Consider the following 22,014-nt stretch of genomic DNA (forward strand, 5'->3'; position numbering starts at 1 on the left):
GCTTCTTTAGGATTCTTAATTAGATTAAGAAACATTCTGATATTTAATCCTAATCTAAACCCATTTCCTTATGAGAGACATAAGGATGGGAGAGATGAATAATAAAATCCATGCTAAAGATGAAAAATTCTGTAAGAAAGAACATATCCTCAAGTCCTAGACCAGAGGTCAGACTTTGATATACACTCTGCTTCTTCCAGTCCCCACTGAGCTGTGCTGGTGACTCAGTGCCACTGTGCAGGTGGCCTTCCAACCCAGACACAGCGCCTGGGCTGGTTCTGAGCCTGCAGTGCAGGATATGAAAGTATGATCCTGAATCAGATCTCCTGAATTGTTAAAGGTTACAAACCAAGCACTGCCTTGAATTTGGGTTCCAATCACACTGCACTGGGGCTAGCAAGTTGGTGTATTAATTGAAGCTGTCAGCTCACTGGGGATACAGGACAATGCTCATAGGCACGCATCTGAGCAGTTGCAAGCAAGAGTACTTTGCAATCCTACCCCAAATCCCTTATATTGCAGCAGGATTTTGAGCTTCACACAATTTGGAGAAAGAAGAAATCAGAGCTTGCCTATTCAGTGCAGCACGAAGTATGTCCATCCAACCCGTATCTCTTATGCATACAGGATTAAGCAAGGAGCCTCAGTGAGCACTGCCATCAGTGCTGAACTCCATCACCTCCTTCTCTCAAAGGAGTTGTGGGTTTGCAAATGAAAAAAGCTGCACCAGGACAAGAAAGTGGCCAAGCGGCTGTTCTGCAGGAGAGGAGCTGGTAGCTGTGACCCAAAGCAAAGAGAACAGAGAGAATGCTTCTGAGGGTAAACAGCTGAGGAAACAGAGCAGAGAAACAGAAAGTAATCCTTCTAGTAGCTCATTCTTGCAAGGCCTACTCTCAGGTACCACTTGCAGCTGTGGCTTTTGACTGTGTAGTTTGAGACAGTGAGTAACGAATTAGAGGCAGAAAAATCCAAGAGCAGTCAAAGACATGGGGCACACAATCCATGGAGAAGGACTTGCTGAGAGAACACCCAGCAAAACAGCATTTTGATAGCATTTAGATCATAAGAAATAGTTGCAGAAAACAGATCTCCATGATGGGCAGGCTGCTAACTGCAACAAAATGACAGAGAACTTTTAAAAATACTTTCTGGCAATAAGAATGGAAAAGCAGTTTGGTAGACTGCACAAGGAAGTGGCCATGTTTCATTGCTGAAGGTCATTCAAAACAGATGAGTATCTACCTCACAAAGCCCTTCCTAGGGCACAGGGAGAGACCTTCCAAAGATCCGTCCAGACCTCCTTTTCTGTATTCCACCTCTAATAACAGACTTATTTTTTTTATCCAACTACTACGCTTTTGAGGGAAAGGAAGTTGAAATGTTACGCCAAGTTGGAATTAATTCACAGCTCTGCTGGGAACAGACAGCACACATAATTTCATCTTACTATAATGATGGCTACCATCCCTTGCTCAGCTGGGCATTAGCAAATAAAAGATGTAGGCATTTCTAGATAAACTAGTTTATTTAGCATCAGATCAGTCATGCAAGCCATTTATTAAGAAGAGACTTCCCATCATATAAGCACATTCTTGTGTCATATCAGCATTTCCATACAAGCACACAAGCAGGTATATTGGTCCCAAATACAACACGCTTATACAACAAAATTGTCCAGGTTCTCTCTGGATCATTTACAGAGTGTCAGAAAGTTACTACACAAACAGGCTTAGTGTGAAGTAAGTATGCACCATTAAACAAGCAATCCATGAATTTCTGTTTAGCAAACAGTGTTGACAGTACAGGTGTTCTTGAAGTAGTAAAAGCAGGAGTCAGGTACACAGGATAAGAAGCTAATTTGAGAAAGTCAATACCTAGATGACACTTTCCAATATTATTGTTAGGAACCTAGCCACCATTGCTCTGAAACCAATGAACTTCTGCAACAGGCTTATAAAGTAATCAGTGGGACAAGTCAATAGCATTGTTAATCTGTCTTAGAAACAGCAGCATGTCCCCTGCCTGTACACCTTGAATTAGAAGGAGCACAAAGCTTCCCACACTTAGCCTCAGAGCCAGGAGCCACCAGGAGCCAACCAAGGCCAAGTCAGGCACTAGCCCTCCACATACTGCATCCCCTTAGGAAAAGAACAGCTTCAGCTGATGAGTGATGTGGCTAAGAGCTCCTCCACAGGGGTCTGTAGCAGACAGTCACACTGTTCAGTGCCTCCCAGGCTTGCAAGGACATCCCAGAACAGCTCTGTTCTGGGATGGACTAATACTTTTCTTCCTCCCAGTGAAGAAGTCTCTTCCATCTGCTCCTATCCCCAGGCTGACTCAGCCACCCTTGCTATTCTCTTAGACTGTACTATTTATCTTAGTCTTAAGGATCTGGGTTTATGCCCTCCCCATTCCCATCTTTCTCCTAATCACTTCAAAGTTCAATTTCTCGCTGGCATAGGTCTCTTAACACTGTTTCTTCTGCCAAAAGAAAAAAAAATGAGAGAAAGAAGAAAGTCCCCTGAAGTCCCCTTTGGAACATTAAATGAAATTTCTGCTCTTTAATCAGGAGCACCAGTATGACTTCTCATGAGGAGTGTGTGGTGTGAATAAGGAAATGGTTCCTGTTGTGCGTAAAGGCATCAAGCCACAGCTGGGGTTTTCTCACAGCAGCAAGCTCTTGCTTGGAATTGCTCTCAGTAAAAACTCTCATGGTTTGCAGTCACCATTCTCTTGCAGCCAGGCTGGTGAAGATCTGGGCGATCGAGGTGCCTACCTCTGCAGTGTGGGCAGTATGGTGGCAGTGCCCAATTGGGACCCACTGCAGTACCCACTGGGTTCCCTGGACACTGCCATTCCCCAGGACCTGTTGTTCCCAGGGCCAGTTCCTGGGAGGACAGCACTCCAGAGATACTTATTTTCTAAAAATGCATATGCAAACTGTCTATTCTACTCAGTTTCATGAATGTTTCTCAACAAAGTTGCTCACATTAAAACTGCAGGCTTTTGGAGTAACAACACAGCTCTGAGGAAGACACATCCTATAGCAAGCCAAGGAAAGGACCAGGAGATGCGTTAATAGTATGAACAGAACAGCTTTCATTTCTAATAAATGAACAGTGGGGTCAGTGGTGAGAATTTTCCACCTAGAGGATTTATTTGCTCAACTTTCATAAGTATGGCTGATCATGAGAGATGAAAAAGGAATAGGAACAAGAGAACCTGAGACTCTGGAAAAAGGACTTAGAGACACTTTTCCCCATTCTTGTTGTTCAGAGAAGGCTGATGAGGAGCTCTATTTGATGTGCACTGTAGCAAAATCCTCTGGTGTTCCTGTTGCAGGAGTTTATTGTTTGACAATGCTTAGGGAATTGTGGTTGTTGTACTTGGTTAAAGTTAGCATTTGCAAGTAACAAATTTATGCCATGAGTTTTGGTTTTTGTTTTTCCTGGATACTCTGGTTCCTGCAGGTATGGGACTTACAATTTCTCACAGTGTAATACAATTTCTTTGAGCTAATATTTGGACGGTTTTGTGGCTTTATGTCTGTAAATAATTCTGCAAAGACATTATCCCATGATTGCCTTTACTGCTGTGACGAGGCCAATTGATTTAAATGGGCTAAGTCACTTCAGTTAACATCAAGCAGAAGTGGAAGACGGACCTTAACAGCAATGTCTCAGATAGACAGCATTTCAACAGCCATGGACTTTTGCACTTCACTCTTCATATACCCAGTTTTGCTAGCTAATTATGGCTTGAACTGTGAAGTTGGTCACTGGACATTTGCAAAATCTAGAGCTCCTCTGTCCTGCCTAGGAGGAAGAGAATTCCCTGTGCAGAATTATAACTGCATGGCCTTGTCACAGCTGATGTGCTCAGCACTATCGGTATGAAAGGGGTTGAAAACAGCATTCCTAGGGGCTGAAATGTCAGAGAGATGTGGCTGGCTTCGTGCACAACACAGAAGCTTTATTATCAGCAGTAGTAGCTCTAAAGGGTATGGGAGATAATACTTAGGGCTAGTGGGATGAAGCAGAACCCTATGCATGGTTCTGTGGACAAATGAATATGGCTCAGTGACTACTGGTGAATATAGTCTCTGGAGGAGATTACATGCCATTGGAAGCTATAAACCACACCTAAGGGCTTGCCTTGCCTTTTGCATTACCGGAATAACTGCCTGAAGTCTAATAGAAGACTAATTTCATTCAGGAACAACATCTCAGACCTGCCTAGCACAGGGACAAGGACTACAGTCATTTGTCTATTTGACTTTCCCCACATGTAGATACATAGGTGCAGTGATTGATTCTGCAGTGTTGTATTATAAAGCAGATAATTGTTCTTAGGTCCAGACAACAACAGGGACCAAATACTATGAACAGACTTTGCTGCATCTTCTGCCAAGGCTCTAAGTGGCAATGCTGCAAAAATAAGAGTACTGTTATATCAGCTGTTATTAAGTGCATGATATTAAGATCTTTGGTCATACATAACATACATGACATTTTTCAGGATTCCTGAGCCCAGTGTTTCTCTGGGGTGACTAAACTCACATCTTCTTCACAGCAAGAAGACACAGTTGATGAAGCAGGCTCTGGTGCTGAGGAACAGGACCTGCATGGTTCTCTTCTCACTTCACCACACTCTGAGCCCCTCATGCTCTACGCTGCCACCCGCTCCCCCAGCTGACAGTACCATATCACCTCAAAGGGTATCACCCAGAAGAGGACGGATACACGTATGTCAAATTTCAACCACAGTTAGCAGATCTTTTGCACAAATTCAGAGGGTTTAAGAAATGGGTAAAACAGATCCAGAACAATATGTTCATTAGCATGCTTTTCACTGAGCAAATAGAGTATTCCTTCTTATAGTAATCTAGATTACATTTTATGTAGCACACCTGCCATGAGTAATGTTCGATTACCTTTTATTTTAACTTCTTCAGGAAATGTAGCTACTGAATGTTTTATCAGTGACTTTTAGCAGCTAGTATATCTTTTGAAGGCAAGTTGTGCAAGGCCTACATTAAAATAAAAACAGAGCAAAAGAGGAATCTTGAGTGAATAAGGGATGTAGGTCACTATCAGTATCAGAAAGTTTAATAAACACAAATGACAGCATTGTACATCAGGTTCTTTTTGCCACTTCTGTAATATAGCAATAACATGAAATCCCCATGCTATCAAAGTGATATCAAACATGTAAACAGTCATAAACACTGATGCTTGGTAGTTTCTCAATTCCTACTGATCACATTCAAAAAAAAAGATCAAGACAGCTGAAGACACTGATGCTAATTTTGCAAGCTGCTCCATGCACACAGCTTGTAGCTTTAGACACAAGAGCTCTAAGTGGATGAACAATCTGTGCTTGTGGATCATTTTGCATGAGAGGTCCTTTCTCAGGAAAATCTGGACTAACTGCGCTGACAAGTGGAAACTGGTTACTTGTGATGTCAAATTATTGAGGAAGCAGATAGATTACACTATCTCCCAGAGTGTTTCCCCAGAGTAAAATCACTACATTGTGGAATAGCTTCCTTCATGCATTTAAAACTTATATAATTGCAGATTATTCCCAAAGGCCCTATAAAAATGTTTTCTAGCTGCACAGTTTAGAAAGTCACAAACAAATGCAACAGTATTCAAAAAATTTGCATCTTCTTTAATCCCCTATTTCTCTGTCATTTTGTTTGGCTAACACTTTACTAGAGAATGAAATAGCAGGAATCTGAGTAATTTTGGTTGTCATTAGAATGGTGTATATAAACAAGAAAATTCAGAGTAAGGCATTCTCAACAGAAGCTTGAGGAATGTACACTTCCATGCCCAGTAGAACTAATATTTCAGTTTCTTCCCAGAAATAGTGGAATGTTTCTTGTGTATAAATCCCCAAATAGTTTTTAAATTTTACATGTAAAAATCATTATTTCATACAACATTTTGAAAAGCACTGGTTTGGTATTTCCTTCCGTTTTGTCTACTACAGGATTATGAATCTGGAAGGAAGGAGTTCAAAGTCATGACATACAGAAGACACTTTCGTGAACTGAATTAAATAGCATTTGTTTCAAACAACATCTAGAAACACTGTATAGATGTATATGAAATATATGTATTATGGTAGGTAGTTATTAATCCCCATATTTTTGCCTGCCAGCATTACTGCAAATAACACGGTTTCCTTGACATGCCTTATGGAACAGTCTATTATTTTCATAAGTAGTCACATGCATTGAAGGTAGAATCACCAGCAGTCTATTTGGCACCCCAAAGCAGAACCAGAGAGGCCAAGCTTACAAATCTGTCCTGCTGAATGACAAGTTAGCTGGTTTATGAAATGACAGATTTCAGCTGTAATAAGGGAGTGCATTGACTTAAGACATTTCTTCTGGAGCTGCTTCTGCTTCCTGAGTGGATTTCTCTTCAGACTTACCATCACGGACCGGAGATGCACTACAGCTGGGCTTGTTGCCGTCATGAATGCTGTGACTGCCAGCACTGCCAAGACGAGTTGATGCCACAACAGCTTTTACTGCAGCCTGAGAAAGAGAGGATAAAACAAGCATTCCTTAAAAGATATAATCTGCCAGCGTTACAGCTATAGCATCACAGCTGTAGCAGCCATGAGATCACAGTGCTGGGAATATCATGCTGCTTGTTCTTCAGGATAACTTCATCTAGATACTTACACAGTCCAAGTCAGATTTAGAAGGCTATTTGATGTACATGACTGTGGTTTAAAAGTGTTGCTTTCATAAGGTTACAAAGTTGGCCAACATGAACACAAATTTTATTTCAGCTGCACACACAGCATTATTTCTAAAACCATGTCAGACCTCCTGCACTGAAGTTAGATGGAAAAAACAAAACTCTTTTCCATTGTAAAAATTGATTATGTAAAGGAAACATATATCTACAAATACACAACATATATTCATACAGACATATTTATGAGGGCTGCTCTGAAAGTAATGCCCCCTATATAAGGCTGAAGGTGACAGTTTCCTGGATTGTATCATTATTGGTGATGAGACATAGTGTCACTACTATGAGCCAGAGTCAAAGTATTGGAAGGCCACAGTGAGGTCTCCCTGGAGCCTTCTCTTCTCCAAACTAAACAAGCCCAGTTCCCTCAACCTTTCTTCATAGGAGAGGTGCTCCAGCCCTCTGATCATCTTGGTGGCCCTCCTTTGAACTTGTTCCAACAGCTCTGTGTCTTTCTTGTACTGGGGGCCCCAGGCCTGGATGCAATACTCCAGATGGGGCCTCACAAGAGCGGAGTAGAGGGGGACAATCACCTCCCTCTCCGTTCTGGCCACTCCTCTTTCAATGCAGCCCAGAACATACTTGGCCTTCTGGGCTGCCAGTACACACAGCTGGCACATGTCCAGCTTCTTGTCCAACACCATCAACTCTGACCACCACCTCACAACACTGACTAAGCCAGGCATGACTAAGCAGTGACCTGTGGGCCACATGCATCCCAACATGGCTTGCAGTGTGGCCCACCACTGGCGGTGGCTCTTCCCTGTCAAGTGGCCAGGTGTGCACCCGTTGATCACATCAACCAAATAGCAGTGTGTGATCTGTACTGTCTGGGCTGACACCAGGGAACAAGGAGGGTGCAGTCCAGCACTAACTCAAGTTATGGCAAACAACTGTATGCACTGTGATACACTGACTGAACACTGTCCTGTGAACAGCAAAAAATATGCAGCCGTGCTTTCTGTTTTCATACAGGAATTCGAGAACAGGCATCAAGATTGCAAAAAAAAAAAAAAAAAAAATCATCATTTTATGTTTGCAACTCCATTTTCAGTTGACTTAAATATACTACCTGCATATTTTCTAATGGAGTGTATAAAGTTGCAATTGGATATTCAACTCAAAAAGGTGATGTCTTTTTACCAGACTTTTATAAGACATGTCTTACCAGAGATAAATATCCCTTGCTTCACAGTCTTGCCTTATTCATATAATTACTTTTGACAGTTTGCACATTTGTGAGCAACTATTGTCAAGGATGAAGTATAGGAAGAGTAAAATTTCATCAAAAATCTCTGGTGAGCACATTGACAGCTCACTAAAAACTGCAACCACTGCTAATCAAACCAAATTGATGCACTAGTTCATAAAAACAAGGCCACATATCCCACTCATTTTCTGTTTCTGTTGCTCTCTAGTATATATTTTATATCGGCTGCTCTGAAAGTAATGCCTCTTATTTTATTATGTTGGCCCACAACATCAGAGGCAGATGTTGGTGGTATGGCAGTAGAGGCTGAACCTTCCCACATGTATTCTGTTCCATTTTGCTGCTGCGTAACAGATGGCAGCAAAGGGACAGTCGGACAAAGTGGTGTCTGACATGGAAGTGCGGATGAAGCAAAGGTATATCATTGAATTTTTCCATTAAAAAAAAAATCACCCATTGACATTCGTTGATGCTTGCTGAACATTTGCAGAAAAAAAAACAGTGGATGCAAGCACAGTGGTGTGTTTCAGCAGTGATGACAGTGACAGCGGGTCACCTCCACTGGTGCAGGTTTTGAAGAGAGTGGCATGAAGGGTCTTGTTCATTGCTGGTGAAAATGCATAGCTAATGATTGTGAGTATGTTGAAAAATATTGTTGTGTTGCTGAGAATTTGGTATATCAAACATAGTTACTGTGCTCATTATATTTGTTCTAATTTCCGAGGAAATAAACAGGAGGCATTACTTTCGGAGCAAGCCACATATTTACACACATACACATATAAAATAGTAAATGTGGGGAACAGGCTCTCATGCTGCATTAAATGTCAAAACGTGAGGACATTAATGCAGTTATCTTAGCCCTTGCTTTTATTGCCTGCAAAAGATTAAACATACGGAAGTGAGGAGAAGAAACACTAATCTATAAAACAGCCCTAGCTATTGTTGGCCTGGCTAGCTCTTTTCTTAGGCACTACAGGAGAAGTTAGTATGCATGAAGGGATGAGAAACTGGAGATACAATCATGCAAAAAGAAAAAAAAAAGAAAAAATCAATATGCAAATGAAAAAGCAGACTATATAAAAGTTGGCATCAGCAAAGAATCTTCTAGTACAGAATATGAAGTCAAAATGCATCAATAAAAGTGGCAATAATTTTGAAGGTGGGAATCTAGACCTCTTAAAAGGAAATCATGTGGATCCACATTAGAGAGCATTTCAGAAAACAGATTACAAACACAACAGGCCACTCAAAACAAGATCATTTTAATGTCATTTACTCTCATTAAGCATGTAGATGTTTATGAAACAAACACAATCTATGAAAAAGCAAATAATCACTGAGAGCTTTAAAATTAAGTAATAATTTAAGTGCCAGGTTCAGATCATGGGACAGGGCAATCCCAGCTATATGTACAGACTATAGGACAAGAGGTAGGAGAGCAGCTCCATGGAAAGGGATCTGGGGGCTATGGCTGACGGCAAGTTGAACATGAGCCAGCAGAGTGCCCTGGCAGCCCAAAGGGCCAATCATATCCTGGGGTGCACCAGGCCCAGTACTGCCACTGGGTGGAGGGAGGGGTTGTCTGCTCTGCTCTGCGCTGTGCAGCCTCACCTCCAGCACTGCGTACATTTGGGTGTCACAGTGTAAGAAGGACATAGAATCATTAGAGTGTCCAAAGGAGGGCTATGGAGATGATGAAGCGTCAAGAGGGGAAGATGTGTGAGGAGCAGCTGAAGTTCCTGGGTTTGTTCAGCCCAGAGCAAAGGACGGAGGGGAGGCCTCATGGCGGCTGCAGCTCCTCACAGGGAGCGGAGGCGCAGCGCTGAGCTCTGCTCTCTGGTGACAGCGACAGGACCCGAGGAAACAGCATGGAGCTGTGTCAGGGGAGGGGCAGGGGGGAGTTTGGAAAAGATTCTTCACCATAGGGTGGTGGGCATGGAACAGCCTGCCCAGGGCAGTGGACATGGCCTCGAGTGCCGGTGTTCTGGCAGCATTTGGACGGCACTCTCAGACATAGGGTTTTGAATGCTGGTGGTGCTGTGTGGAGTCAGCAGCTGGATTCAATGATCCTTGAGGGTCCCTTCCTGCTCAGGATATTCTGTGCTTCTATGAGTCCAGGAATTATTCTGTAACAATATTCCTTTATGTAAAGAAAACTTGTTATTGGTCTTGTATATTGGGACAAAGAGGGTAATTTTGTATTAGTCTTACATTATTAACACAGTTAAACTTTATTAACTAGTTTTCTGCTTTGTTCTTACTTTTATGGGCAGGAATTAATTACCTAAACACTTATGGCTCATTTTATATAAATATACTAGTATAAAAGACCATCTCTACGACAACTGGTAACTTCAGTTAATTCTTATCAATTATTAGGGATTTGGTCGTTTCGTCTTTGACAGAAAAGCAATGAAGAAATAACCTTACAAAAAGCAACAGATTTTAAGCGCAGAGGTATAAATCTGTTGACTTTATTGATCTAAATAAACTAGGCAGCTGGTGATCAAAAGTGCAAAAATACGTAGAGAATCAATACCAAGTGTACAGAAAGGGCATGTTGTTTTTTGTGACCTCCTGGGCAGAGAATGTAACAGCTCACTCATAAATAATTAGTTTTATGACTCTGTTCAATGCTCTTAAATCATTTTGATATAACAAGATTGCATGACATCTTGGGTGAATACACAGCAATTCTGCTCTTAGACTACAGAAATCTTTTAGAAGGGAACAATGTTAATGGACACATGTAGCCATCCTGCACGCACAAAGTATCACTGTGAATTATATCTCCCCTGTCCTAAATGACAAAACTTTTTTCTTTGCTCTTTGTCACAGTTCTATAACAAAACTTATAAAAATGAATAAAAAGAAAATTAAGAATAATTTCTTTGTGAATTTAATTTTCCATGGGCTTATAAAATTCACAGACAAAATGCTTTTTACTCTTATTCCACAGGGCTACAAAGGCAGCCCCACTCTAACTGTTGAGAATGATTCCTGTGCTAAAGGAACCTTGGAAGTCTTTTCTAAGCAGATACAAATCTTGAACAACCGAAGAAGAGACAAGGGAAATAGGAAGTTTCCTAATGTTACATCAATTAGGTGCTCAATCACCTTCTATTTACACCTAATAAATCTTTTCCTGTCTCCTCCCATGATAGATTAGATAGTAAAGGAACAATCGGATGACTCAGAATTCTCACTGCAGGTCTTACAAGCACACCTGCTTTACAGTATCTAATCCTCAGATAAATAATTCTACAATTGATTTCACAGATGTTTGTAAATGCACAGATTTAGGCTGTTAATCATAGTCCAACATCTTGTATAAGGTGTTCAAAATGCTGGCTCTACTATAGTGGCATGACTTAAATTCCTGCTTTGCATTGATAGATGTAGGTGGCTTACATATCAAAAGCTTCTGTGGTAGACTATATACTTTCCATATTTATGGATGCAAATCTCACAAAAACACTACTCAGAACTTTTTTCTTTCTTGTCAGCACTCCAAGCATGCAGCAAGCAGTACTAAACAGGACAGACCAATAGGTGGAAGAACTGGATGGATGGATAGATGGATGGATGGAAGGATGCATGGAGGGAAGGGAGGTAGGAAAGAAGGAAAGGATTTGAGGAAAGATTATTATATTCTCAATAGTTTTGTTAGTGTAGAGGTTTACATCAATCTCACTTTTATTTGTCAGGCTACAGATATTGACTAAATAATTTTTAACTTTTTGACCTATGTCAGATATGTTATATAAAAAACTTTAACACGTCTATATGACATTGTCCTGGAAAGCCCACGAGGCCTCTGTAGGCTACTAATTTTACTGCACACTTCCATAGCCAAAACAGAGACTATGTCCAGAGACTTGCCTTAAGTTTACGTCGGGCATTGAATTCTTGAAGCTTCTTTTGTGCGTTGTCCATATGTGCAAAATTTGCTGCTTTTCCTGTGACCCATGGATGCTGCAAAGCCTGTAGAGTGGTGAGGCGTTTCTTGGGGTCTAAAACAATTAACTTTTTAACCTGCATCACAAAGATGAAATACAGTAGACTGTTAATCTCATTCCATGTACAGACTTGCACCATGTAATCACTGCCAGATATGTAAAAATCAAGTGCTTCACTCTGTCATTGCATAACCTTTTGTAAACAAACTAGAAAGTACTGTGCAAGTATTTCTTTTGTAGTCTTCTCTGAAGCTAATGCTATCTATGCCCTTGCTTCTGCTGTTGTCATCAGGAGAGCTGCACATCTACGAATGCAAGAGTAGGAAACATCTGGGAAGAAAGCACTGTAGACATACCTCTGGGATGCAGATGGTGCAGACTGCTGTGTGCAAAGTGTGTTCATTTAAGCAGCACTTCATGGGGTTTTCTGCATGTTCTGGAGAGGTAATTTTCTTTTATTTTTTTTTAAAGGATGAGGATGGAGTAAAGTAGTGTAAGGGCAGTATTTAGCAGTGGTACATTGATGCAGGTTTCCTTTGCACATACACTCCAAGAAGAGAATTGCAAGTGACAGCACAGGGCTCCACTGCTCCTTCATGCCCAGGTGTGATGGGAGGATTTACTTTAGGTTCTCTGAAATTTCCTCACAAAAACTTTTAAACAGTAGCTTGACAGTGCCTGACACAGGGGCAAGGGAATGGTCTCTGTGGCAGGAACCTACTGTGAGTCCACAGGAAAGGTAAAGCTAATCAAATCACTGGAACTAAACACATCAGAACTAAACACTGCCCAAAGCATGAGTTTTGAGAGCCGCAGCCTTCATCCTTATCTGAAACTTGCTACAGTGTTCAAAAGTGAAACTCTGAGCTTTACTGTAGCGAAACAGTAGAGATCAGTTTGGACCAAAGCTCTTTGCACACAAAAACCACATCGTTCTGCTGTAGGCTGCCATTTGTCTGTCTTTTGGTGACAAAAAGGCAGTAAATGGTACTTTCTTGAGCTTAGGAAATCTTCAAATCTAATTAAAAAATACTCTGAATTTTTACAGTGGCTTTCATTTGAGGCATCCTGAAATACTTAACAAACATATTAATGCAAACATTTTTATGATACTGTTTGCATAAGTGAAATAGAATTGAGAATTTGTATCTTCAGTGTCAGTGAAATAACTGAACTGAGCAAGTAACCACATAGGTATAATGCAAAAGATTCTGCTCTCTCATTTTTGTTTTACTTACTAAATCCTTGGCATTCAGAGACACGTCATCCCACCAGGGGGACACAAAGTCATATTCACAGTTCAGGGTTCTCTTATATATGTACTGATCTCCCCTTTCATCATAAAATGGTTCAAAGCCACAAAGTCTGCAAAGATAAAAAAGAGATAAGTTTATCAAGCATTAATTGATCTTATATTGCTAGAAATAGTTCCTGGTGTGATCTTTCCCAGCTTCAAGACCTATCCCCCACTTTGGGAAACCAGGCCAGGATGCATACAACAGAGCAAACCAAAGTGAGGTTACAAGCATTCACAAACACTGGCAAAGGCCGATCAAACTGAGTATTTTCCATTGTCAGATATCTGTAATTGGAGCTATTAATATAGTGACTCAACATAAAAGTAGTTCTAAGATGTCAGACCAAAGCTTCTTTAAGCCTTTCAGCCTCTGAATCAGATGTCTAGTGAAGAGTAGAAGAACTGTGGCTCAGGATTCAACTACCATGGATCTTTAATCTCTTGAGTATTTCCAGTCACTTTTTAAGCTAGCTAGAACATGAGCCAGAAGTGTGCCCAAGTGGCTAAGAAAGTCAATGGCATCCTGGTTTGTATCAGAAATAGTGTAATCAGCAGTATGAGAGAGATGATCATCCCCCACTGGTGAGGGTGCACCTCAAATTACTGTGTTCAGTTTTGGGCCCCTCAGTACAAGAAAGACATCGAGGCCCTGGAGCATGTCCAGAGAAGGGCAATGAAGCTGTGAAAGGTCTGGAGCACAAGTCTTATGGGAACTGGGATTGTTTAGTCTGGAGAAGAGGAGGCTCAGGGGAGATCTTATTGCTCTCTACAACTTCCTGAAAGGAGGTTGCATAGAGGTGGGGGCTGGACCCTTTTCCCACGTAACAGTGATAGGACAAGAGGTAATTGCCTCAAGTTGTGCCAGGGGAGGTTGAGCCTGGATATTAGGAAAAATTCTTCTCAGAAAGAGTGCTGAAATATTGAAAAAGGATGCCCAGGGAGGTGGTGGAGTCATAATTCCTGGAGCTGTTCAAGAAATTTGTAGATGGGGCACTGAGGGACATGGTTGGTGAGCATGGTGGTAATGTTTTAATGGTTGAACTTGATGATCTTGGAGGTTGTTTCCAACCTTAATGATTCTGTGATTCTATCCTGTGGCCAGAGATGCCTGAGCCATCTTCACTCCTTGGTCAAAATACCACACTGAGCACTTTCATTCAGTGACCTCCACACTTGTTCTGGAGAAAAACTGCAAAAAGCTGATCTCCATTTACCTTCTATATGCCAGTAAGTAGTTTCTTGGACCTATTCCTGCCGCTGGTCTCTGGCTGAAAGCCCTTAGACTATTTAGTTACTCCTCAGTCTGAAGCTTTTCCTCTTTCCTCCACTCCTTTGGGTCTCCTTTAATGTTTAGTTTTAAAGTGTATGCAAATGCTGTCCAGCAAGCACACCCTGTTGAGTTTCATATTAGCATAAATACGCTTTCTATTTTGATTTCTATTTCTTTCCTAACAATTCCTGACCTTGGATCTGCTTGTCTGGATTGTTTACAAGCAGAAAGTTAGTATGTTCAGAGAATAATTATCAGAATCTCTGTATCTTCTCCATGAGAGACAAGAATTAGCAGCAGTCCCTCATTTTGCCTGTGGAGTTAGAAGTGTTTATCTATCAAGTTAGGACTGTCATCATTGTATGTTCTTTCATTCTATCACCCAGGTATTCAATAATGTAAAATCCTCTGGCAGTTTTTGGTTATCAGCTCTCATCTTTACCAGTGTAACTTAAGCATTATCAAGAAGTTCTGCAATGTCACTAATGACTGCATTTATGAATACACTGAACAATACAGATCCTGACAGATCCCCACTGTTGATCCCAGAGAAAGAAAAGTGATAGAAATGGTTTTTGCTTATATAATGTCATTTTTGTGCTTTTCTTCACGTTAATCATGCCTCCTCAAGTAATCAGATGCTTCAAAGTGAGTTTCCTATTCAACCAATAAGTCTTCTGAGCTAAACAAAAACTCTATCCACTACTCAGTCCCTGGAAAATGCAACAACCAACAAGATGATGATAGGAAAATAACAGGAAACTGCAAAAGAATAAATGGACAACAAATCTAGGAAATGGTAACCCTACATTTGATCTTGTTTTTATTTATTTTTTAAAGCCAATCAGTGAGCTTACTGTCCTGAAAAAGGAGACAGATGTTCAAGGAACAAATGTTTTTTTTGAAACTGGTGTTCAGCCTGAGCAGCTGCATCACTGCACTGATGCAGAGGAAAAATTCTCCACTGTAAGCACATTCTGGGTGTGTTACTTAATTCCAAGTTTGACAGAGATAGGTTATAGTACAAGGATCCAGCCTACAAATATAGGAGTTCAGTAGATGGGAGACATTCATGGTCATCCTGCCCCTTCTCTTCCATTTGCCTTTCTCAGAACCATTTCTGAGCTTGTTTCCGGTTGGCTCCTTTCCCCAAGGAGTACCTCTATGATTACAGCTGCCGGACCACTAATAGTTCAGCCAAAATTAGCTTCTGGTTACCAGATAACTGATTACATATAGTGAAACTGTACTTAAAGCTTGCTCTTGACTGTTGGAAGCCTCTAAAGTGAATCTCTATTTACATCTAAAAATATTTACATCATAATTCACTGAGATTACATACTGTAGTGTAATTAACAATTTCTATAGATACATTTCCACTTCTCAAAAAATTTCCATTTCATTAGGCAGATCCTTTGCTACATGTCATATTAGGTCAGTATAACTATAGATTTTGTTTCAAAGTAGATAAATTAAGCTAGAGTGAAACCAGTATGGCTGCTCTTGATTTCATTTATACTAGGATTATGCTGATTCATTTTAAATTATTTACCAACACAATAACAAAAATTCACTGTAACCAGGCTCAAAATAAATTAGAAATTACCAGACAGAGCTTTGCATTAAGTCTGCTGGTAAAAAAAACACGTTTATCCATGCAATCCATGCAATCTTGAGTATAAACAAAGCCTACGTATTTGTTGACCACAATGTTGCAAATGCACAGTGTTATTCCTAACCTACTGGTGGAATACAAAAGGACTGAAAATTACATTCTTATAACTAAATCATAAATGTGGCTTCCCTGGAATTCTGAGATCAGGAAAAACGGTTCTGCCAAGTATGGGTCAAAAGTAGTTTTAATCACCTCCTAAGTAAAGTTTGTATTGGTGAGAAGACAGAGGTTTATACACACATCCTCTGTAGCAAGGTAGTTAACTCTTATGTCCGCCCTACTTCAGAGGAACAAACAACAATATATTCTTTGGACTGTGTATATGTGCATTGCTCTTGCTAAAATATGAGGCTGGGACATGCGATACTGTCCTTTAGGCTGCAGGATTAATGAATTAGGTACAGTGAAGGTGCCTTTCTGATCTTACCTTCTAAACATTTAGAAATGTTGATCTACAAAGCTTTACACTTACTGGAAGAGTATAACTGTGGAATGTTACTAAAGCTAAATGAAAGAGGCAGTCAAGTGCAATACAATACTACCCTTTTTTTGTCTGGCCTACTCCTGTAGGTCAAGGAGGATTTTGATGAGGAAGTATGAGGAGAGGACCAGGACGAAGAAGCAGAGGATTATCTGTTCTGGTTGTGTCACACAGCAGAAGCTCACATGCTTCTTTACACCAGTGCAGACATTTAATGAGGCTTGGGAGCATGTCCTGAACAGCTAGAAGATTTAGAAAGGCTGTGCATAGCAAATAGCACTCCACATAGTATAACAGGAATCTGCTATATGATCTCACTTGGAGCCTGACTACACCTGAAAGCAAGTTCTGCTTAAAGAAGGCTCTCAATTTCAAGCACAAAACCTATCCATCAACCATTCAATAATCAGGCAAGCTCATGCCTTAATTCTTACAGCCTTGTAAGAGGGACAACAAAAAGCACCTTTCCCATCTCAGTGACAGCCCTGCTTACACCTTACATCTCATATCTCTCTGCCAAGTGTAGGCCACTAGAGCTGATGAGAAATGCTTGACTGGACAAATGACCCACTCTCCCACCAAACTCAACCCTGAGCTGTGGCTACTGGGCCTGCAACGAACCCATGTGGCCATGCTCAAGGACGACAGCAGGGCCTGTGCATAGCAACCCTGCACAGCTCTGGGGAAGACACTTCAACTTTTATACAAATAAACTATATGAGTTGAAATAAAAGTGGGAATGACAACTATGTTGGCCCTATTAGGACATTGGGAATAAAGAACAGTCAGTATCTGAGATGTAAAACAGGCCTTGAGACACAGATTCACATTTTAGAAAGAGCAGATAACAAAACTGTAACAAAAAATCACAATGATGGAAAGCATGGCCTCCAAAACTCATCATTAAGGCATCCATGCATTTCCTGACATATTAGAGAAATACTGTAGCCTACTATTTATAGGACAAATGAGAGCCATTAATTATTTGAAGCTTACGGACAGAAGATGTTTTCTATTATTTCCATCAGAGTGATTATATACCCTTAAAAGTAACTTTTGTATGAATCCCAGAAAATACAATTATTTCCAAAAGGCAGAAAGAAAATAATTGTATTATTATGCGCTGTACTTGTGGGACACAGTTAGTGAGTCCTAGAAGTGGAAGGAAAATGGGCCTCAATATAGAAAACTTTCTGTATTTTTAATGTGTATGTGCAAAATCCCATTTTCTTCCCGTAAAAGGCATCCTGCAAGCATCATATACAACTACACAAGCCACCTTAGCATCTGTGTTGCCAAGGGAATAAATGAAGTTATTTATGCTCCCATGAAGAGAAGTGCCAATACAAAAGACACAATTTTCCCTTCTCAAAAATATTCCTTTGAAAGATTCTATTGACACAATAACATAATTGCAAAGCTTACCAATTGAATTGGGACTAGCCATATTAAAACACAGCCGTAAGTGCTTCCCTCTAGATGCAACTGTTTGAACATGTTGGTCTACATTTGTAGTTTCAGCTGTTTCTGTATGGCCAGCATTGCTCACAGATCACAGCTGAATCTCTGGATATTTTGTAAGACATGCAACACTTCCTTTTCAACACTAATCATTTAACTAATCAGACTGTTGCAAAGCCATAATCCAGGGCTGTCCACTGTTTCCTGACTAAAATGGAGCTGAATCTGATACTGCAGAGGCGTGGCAGCATCGTGGCTGACACAGAGGAATGTGTCTTTGAGAATGTTCAGGGGCACTGTAAAGCTACTGCATGCACCTTAGCTTCTCTGTGCCCCATCTGTAGTTGAGAAGCTACTTAAAATTATGGTACATTTTACAGTCTGTATGAATGAGAAAAAAATGTACACCTTCTGACATTTATATCTTTTTTTTTTCTTTTGCTTCCAGCAGTTTGACTGCTTTACATTCACATTAGTAGTATGATTCTGCACAGACTTTGCTGTTATTAAACACGAAATGTTATATTCATCAAATACGTAATCTGAGTATTTTGCCATGCTCGTTTAGCATCTGACTTCCTTAAATAACTTTATAAATATCACAACTCAAGTTCAGCATCTCTTCATTTTCCAACAGCACAGCTCACACACGCTGCTGACACATAATGCTCATACATAAAGTCATAGGTGATGTTTTTTAAAACAAAGGAGGCAGCTGCATACCACCCTATGACAACATCTGCACTTACAGAATGTAGGTGATGATCCCTAGAGACCACATGTCCACTTCAGGGCCATAAGCACATCCTCGTAGTATCTCTGGTGCTGCAGATGATAAAAGTCTTGTCAGTAAGATGAAATTTGAATCCAGAAATTACAGTCACAAAAGTCACCAGTAAAAACTCAGTGCACACCTTGAAACAAGGTCTACTCCTTTAAGTCCTTAATTAGGCAAATGATTCTCTCCACTGAGCATAAAGCAATAGAAGACATGTCCAAGCACTGACAGAATAAAATGCAAAGTGAAAGGTGAACTTCAGAGTCAAATAGCTTTTTGGATTTAGATTTGCAAAAGTAAAAGGGATAGCCACACAGCGCTGGAGCTGCAATGTGACAAAGGAGGTGGCATTCTTACTTTGGTATTTTATTTATTTACTCGGTACTTTGAATTTTATTTCTGGAATTTTAATTGCATGAATATATCTAAAGTTTATGAGAAACACTGTAAGTATGCTTTATTCCACTCCACCATTCTCACCACATCCTGATATAACCTTATTCCTCTCACAGCCTACCCCTTCCTTCTCTAGTTCTTCAGTTTGATTTTTCTCATCTGTGGTTCTGCACTTTCGTTCAGCTTGTCTACTCTACTGCATTACAAGGAAATTGAGGACCGTGTCCCTCTGTTGTCAGATGAGGGACTGCAAGTATGGCCACCTCAGACATGGGCCTTTCCTTAATTTCCTGTAAAGGAGTTCAGTCCTAAGGGAAGACAAAAGCAATTCAGGCAATTGTTCTTGCTGTAGGGAAAACGTTATACCCATGTGCAGCAACATCCCTGCAGAGCAAGACTCCCCAGAGCATGACCTTAATCTCCTGCCTCCCTGATGGCCTCTGGGCAGCTTGCTCAGACTTCTTCAACTTATCTGAAAGATCTACCATGCCAGAAACATACCAAGCATTTTTACAGATAATTAGTATCAAAGACAAAGTACATTAATCACCAGGTTTTGCTATATAGCACTCTCACACCTTGGGGCTGGACAAATGCTTGCTACTGTATGCACAGACTTTCCCAGCCTCTTCATTCTTCTATCAGGGAAACTGGTGAACAGAAAGGGGATGTTTTTGTGGAGGAATGCCAGATCCCAGCTGATGTGAACCCAGAACAATCCATAGCTAACAGAACAGTCTGGAGGCAAAGCAGCCAATGGCCTTGGAGAAAGAGATGCAGGGGAACCGGAAAAATAGATGTTACCTAATGCTTGCTCTGCCATATTTGCTGATGTCATGAGGGGTGCTATGAGCTGTAATTCTGGGATTCTGTGATTCTGAGCTAGACAGGACAGTTTTTATGTATATTGGCTGATACTGTTTGTCTAGAAGAAACAACGTTTCTAGGAATGTCTTCCTGCTCAGGATAAGGAAGAAGACTCTTCCAGTCCTTTTCCTTTTCTGCTCCTTCCACCAATACACTGTAAAATGATCACAAAGCAGATCAAAAACCTGTATGTTCAGGTCTGCCTTGCTGTGTGGACTGTGATTACAGAGTTATATGACTTCTCTGTAAAGTTTGCTTGTGGAGAATGAACTGCACTGATTTACTGCTGTTATTTTAGATGTTGGCAGTAACAGACTGTCCATGAATCACTGATCTATGTTGTGTTGTTTTTCTGTGCTACTGTAAGCAATCACCTATGCCCTTCTTGTTAAGTCCACTCAAAGGACAACATCTCAGCAAGTTAAGTTCTTTGTGTCCATCTTCTTGTTTCCAGTTTTCTGTATCACTTTGCTTGTTGCAGGAACAGTGGGATGGTAAGTCTTGATGCCAAAGTATCCAAGCTCCAAGTGTATGTTTTCCTTGCTGTGTCCCTTCTGGAGAAGCAGCTGATGGGAGGGTGGGCAGGATGTGGGAGTTGGCAGCCTGAGACTATCAATTATTCATAGTTTAATTTGGCATTTCAACAGTATTCCTTTTGGGTTTCTTCCACTTCTGGAAAGTAACACTTGATTATCTTCCAAGCATCAGAAATTCTGCATGGTCAGTTAATTCAGATCATAAAGCAAAGGACGGCAGGTCCACGTCTGCAGGAACAAAGCTCCTTTCATGCCATCTCAGCACAGACATTCCATCTCATCTCTCTCACCAAACCATCTCTACTCTGAGGGCTCTTTTGTGCATAAAAGCCTTACCATATTTTTAACAATACATAAAGATAGGCATTAAAAGGCCTAAATAATAAGTACAGTTCTATGGCATTTGTAGTCTAACAGTCATGACAGAAAACAATAAGACTCAAAGTACAGTCTTATGATACTAAGTAGATAGGAATTCAGTGCTTCCCTAAAGCATACTTGGCACCTATACTTGGCAGACTAAGACATACAAGCCAATAGACATATCACCTGAATCTCATTATCAGTTGGGCTACAAGCTCATTAATCTCATGGTCTTCTCCAGCGTCTTCTATCCTTTGCTTCTGCACTTGAGATGGCAAATATCAAGTCTCCAGTTTCCACCCAGCTTGGCTCTGCTCTGTCCTAAACTACCTGATACGCTTACCCGCCAGTACAGTCCTAGGAAGCTGCAATCAGGACCAAGAGTTCACTAAGAATGACAGAAATTAGTTTCTCCATAAGATGACATTGGTTGCTGGAGGTGAGTATCCACCATGGGAAGCATAGCAAGCTTGCTCTGGGCTAAACAAGATCACCACTATCCTTGGCTACCAGCCTGTTTTCTGACACAAGAATGCCTAGCAGTGAAAGGCAAGTAGATTGCAAAGGTGGATGCAATACTCTTTTGTATGAGGGTCTCCATCTTTTGCATGTTCTGGCAATGGGGGATCCACTTCTGGTGCATTTTCTGGCTCCAGAAGTCTAGGAGAGCTTCTTCTCCAGGCATCCACATGGTGGTCATCCTTTGCTCTGACAGCAAATCTGTGCATACGATAGCTGTACTGTCAGCCTGGCATCATGCATGGTACATCCCACAGAAAACTGCTGGACAGTCTGCGAGGCTCCTTTCAGCACCGATATTGCACTCATTATTATATTGTATTATATCATTACATTACATAACATTACATTAACAATTATATTAATTATATAGGTCCTGCTCTGGCACAATCTAAGTAAAAACTACATTTAAAACCATGTATT

The 22,014-nt window shown here is 40.7% G+C and overlaps 1 protein-coding gene across 5 annotated transcripts in view; it reads right to left on the reverse strand.

Annotated features, from left to right (window-relative positions):
* The window catches only part of CAMK4 (calcium/calmodulin dependent protein kinase IV), a 166,015-nt gene continuing 145,511 nt past the window's right edge, over window positions 1,511-22,014 (reverse strand). For 4 of the 5 annotated variants that reach the window (XM_021380306.1, XM_021380304.1, XM_021380302.1 and 1 more), the window contains 4 exons: window positions 18,882-18,957; window positions 13,187-13,313; window positions 11,872-12,024; window positions 1,511-6,550 (listed from right to left, as the gene is read on the reverse strand). In XM_021380306.1, the coding sequence (XP_021235981.1) occupies window positions 6,386-6,550; window positions 11,872-12,024; window positions 13,187-13,313; window positions 18,882-18,957 (521 nt within the window). In that variant the 3' untranslated portion in view covers window positions 1,511-6,385. The remainder of the gene's footprint in view (window positions 6,551-11,871; window positions 12,025-13,186; window positions 13,314-18,881; window positions 18,958-22,014) is intronic. The other variant, XM_021380303.1, reaches the window with a different exon arrangement.

Source organism: Numida meleagris, chromosome Z, assembly GCF_002078875.1.
Source record: "Numida meleagris isolate 19003 breed g44 Domestic line chromosome Z, NumMel1.0, whole genome shotgun sequence".
NCBI classification, from domain to species: Eukaryota; Metazoa; Chordata; class Aves; order Galliformes; family Numididae; genus Numida; species Numida meleagris.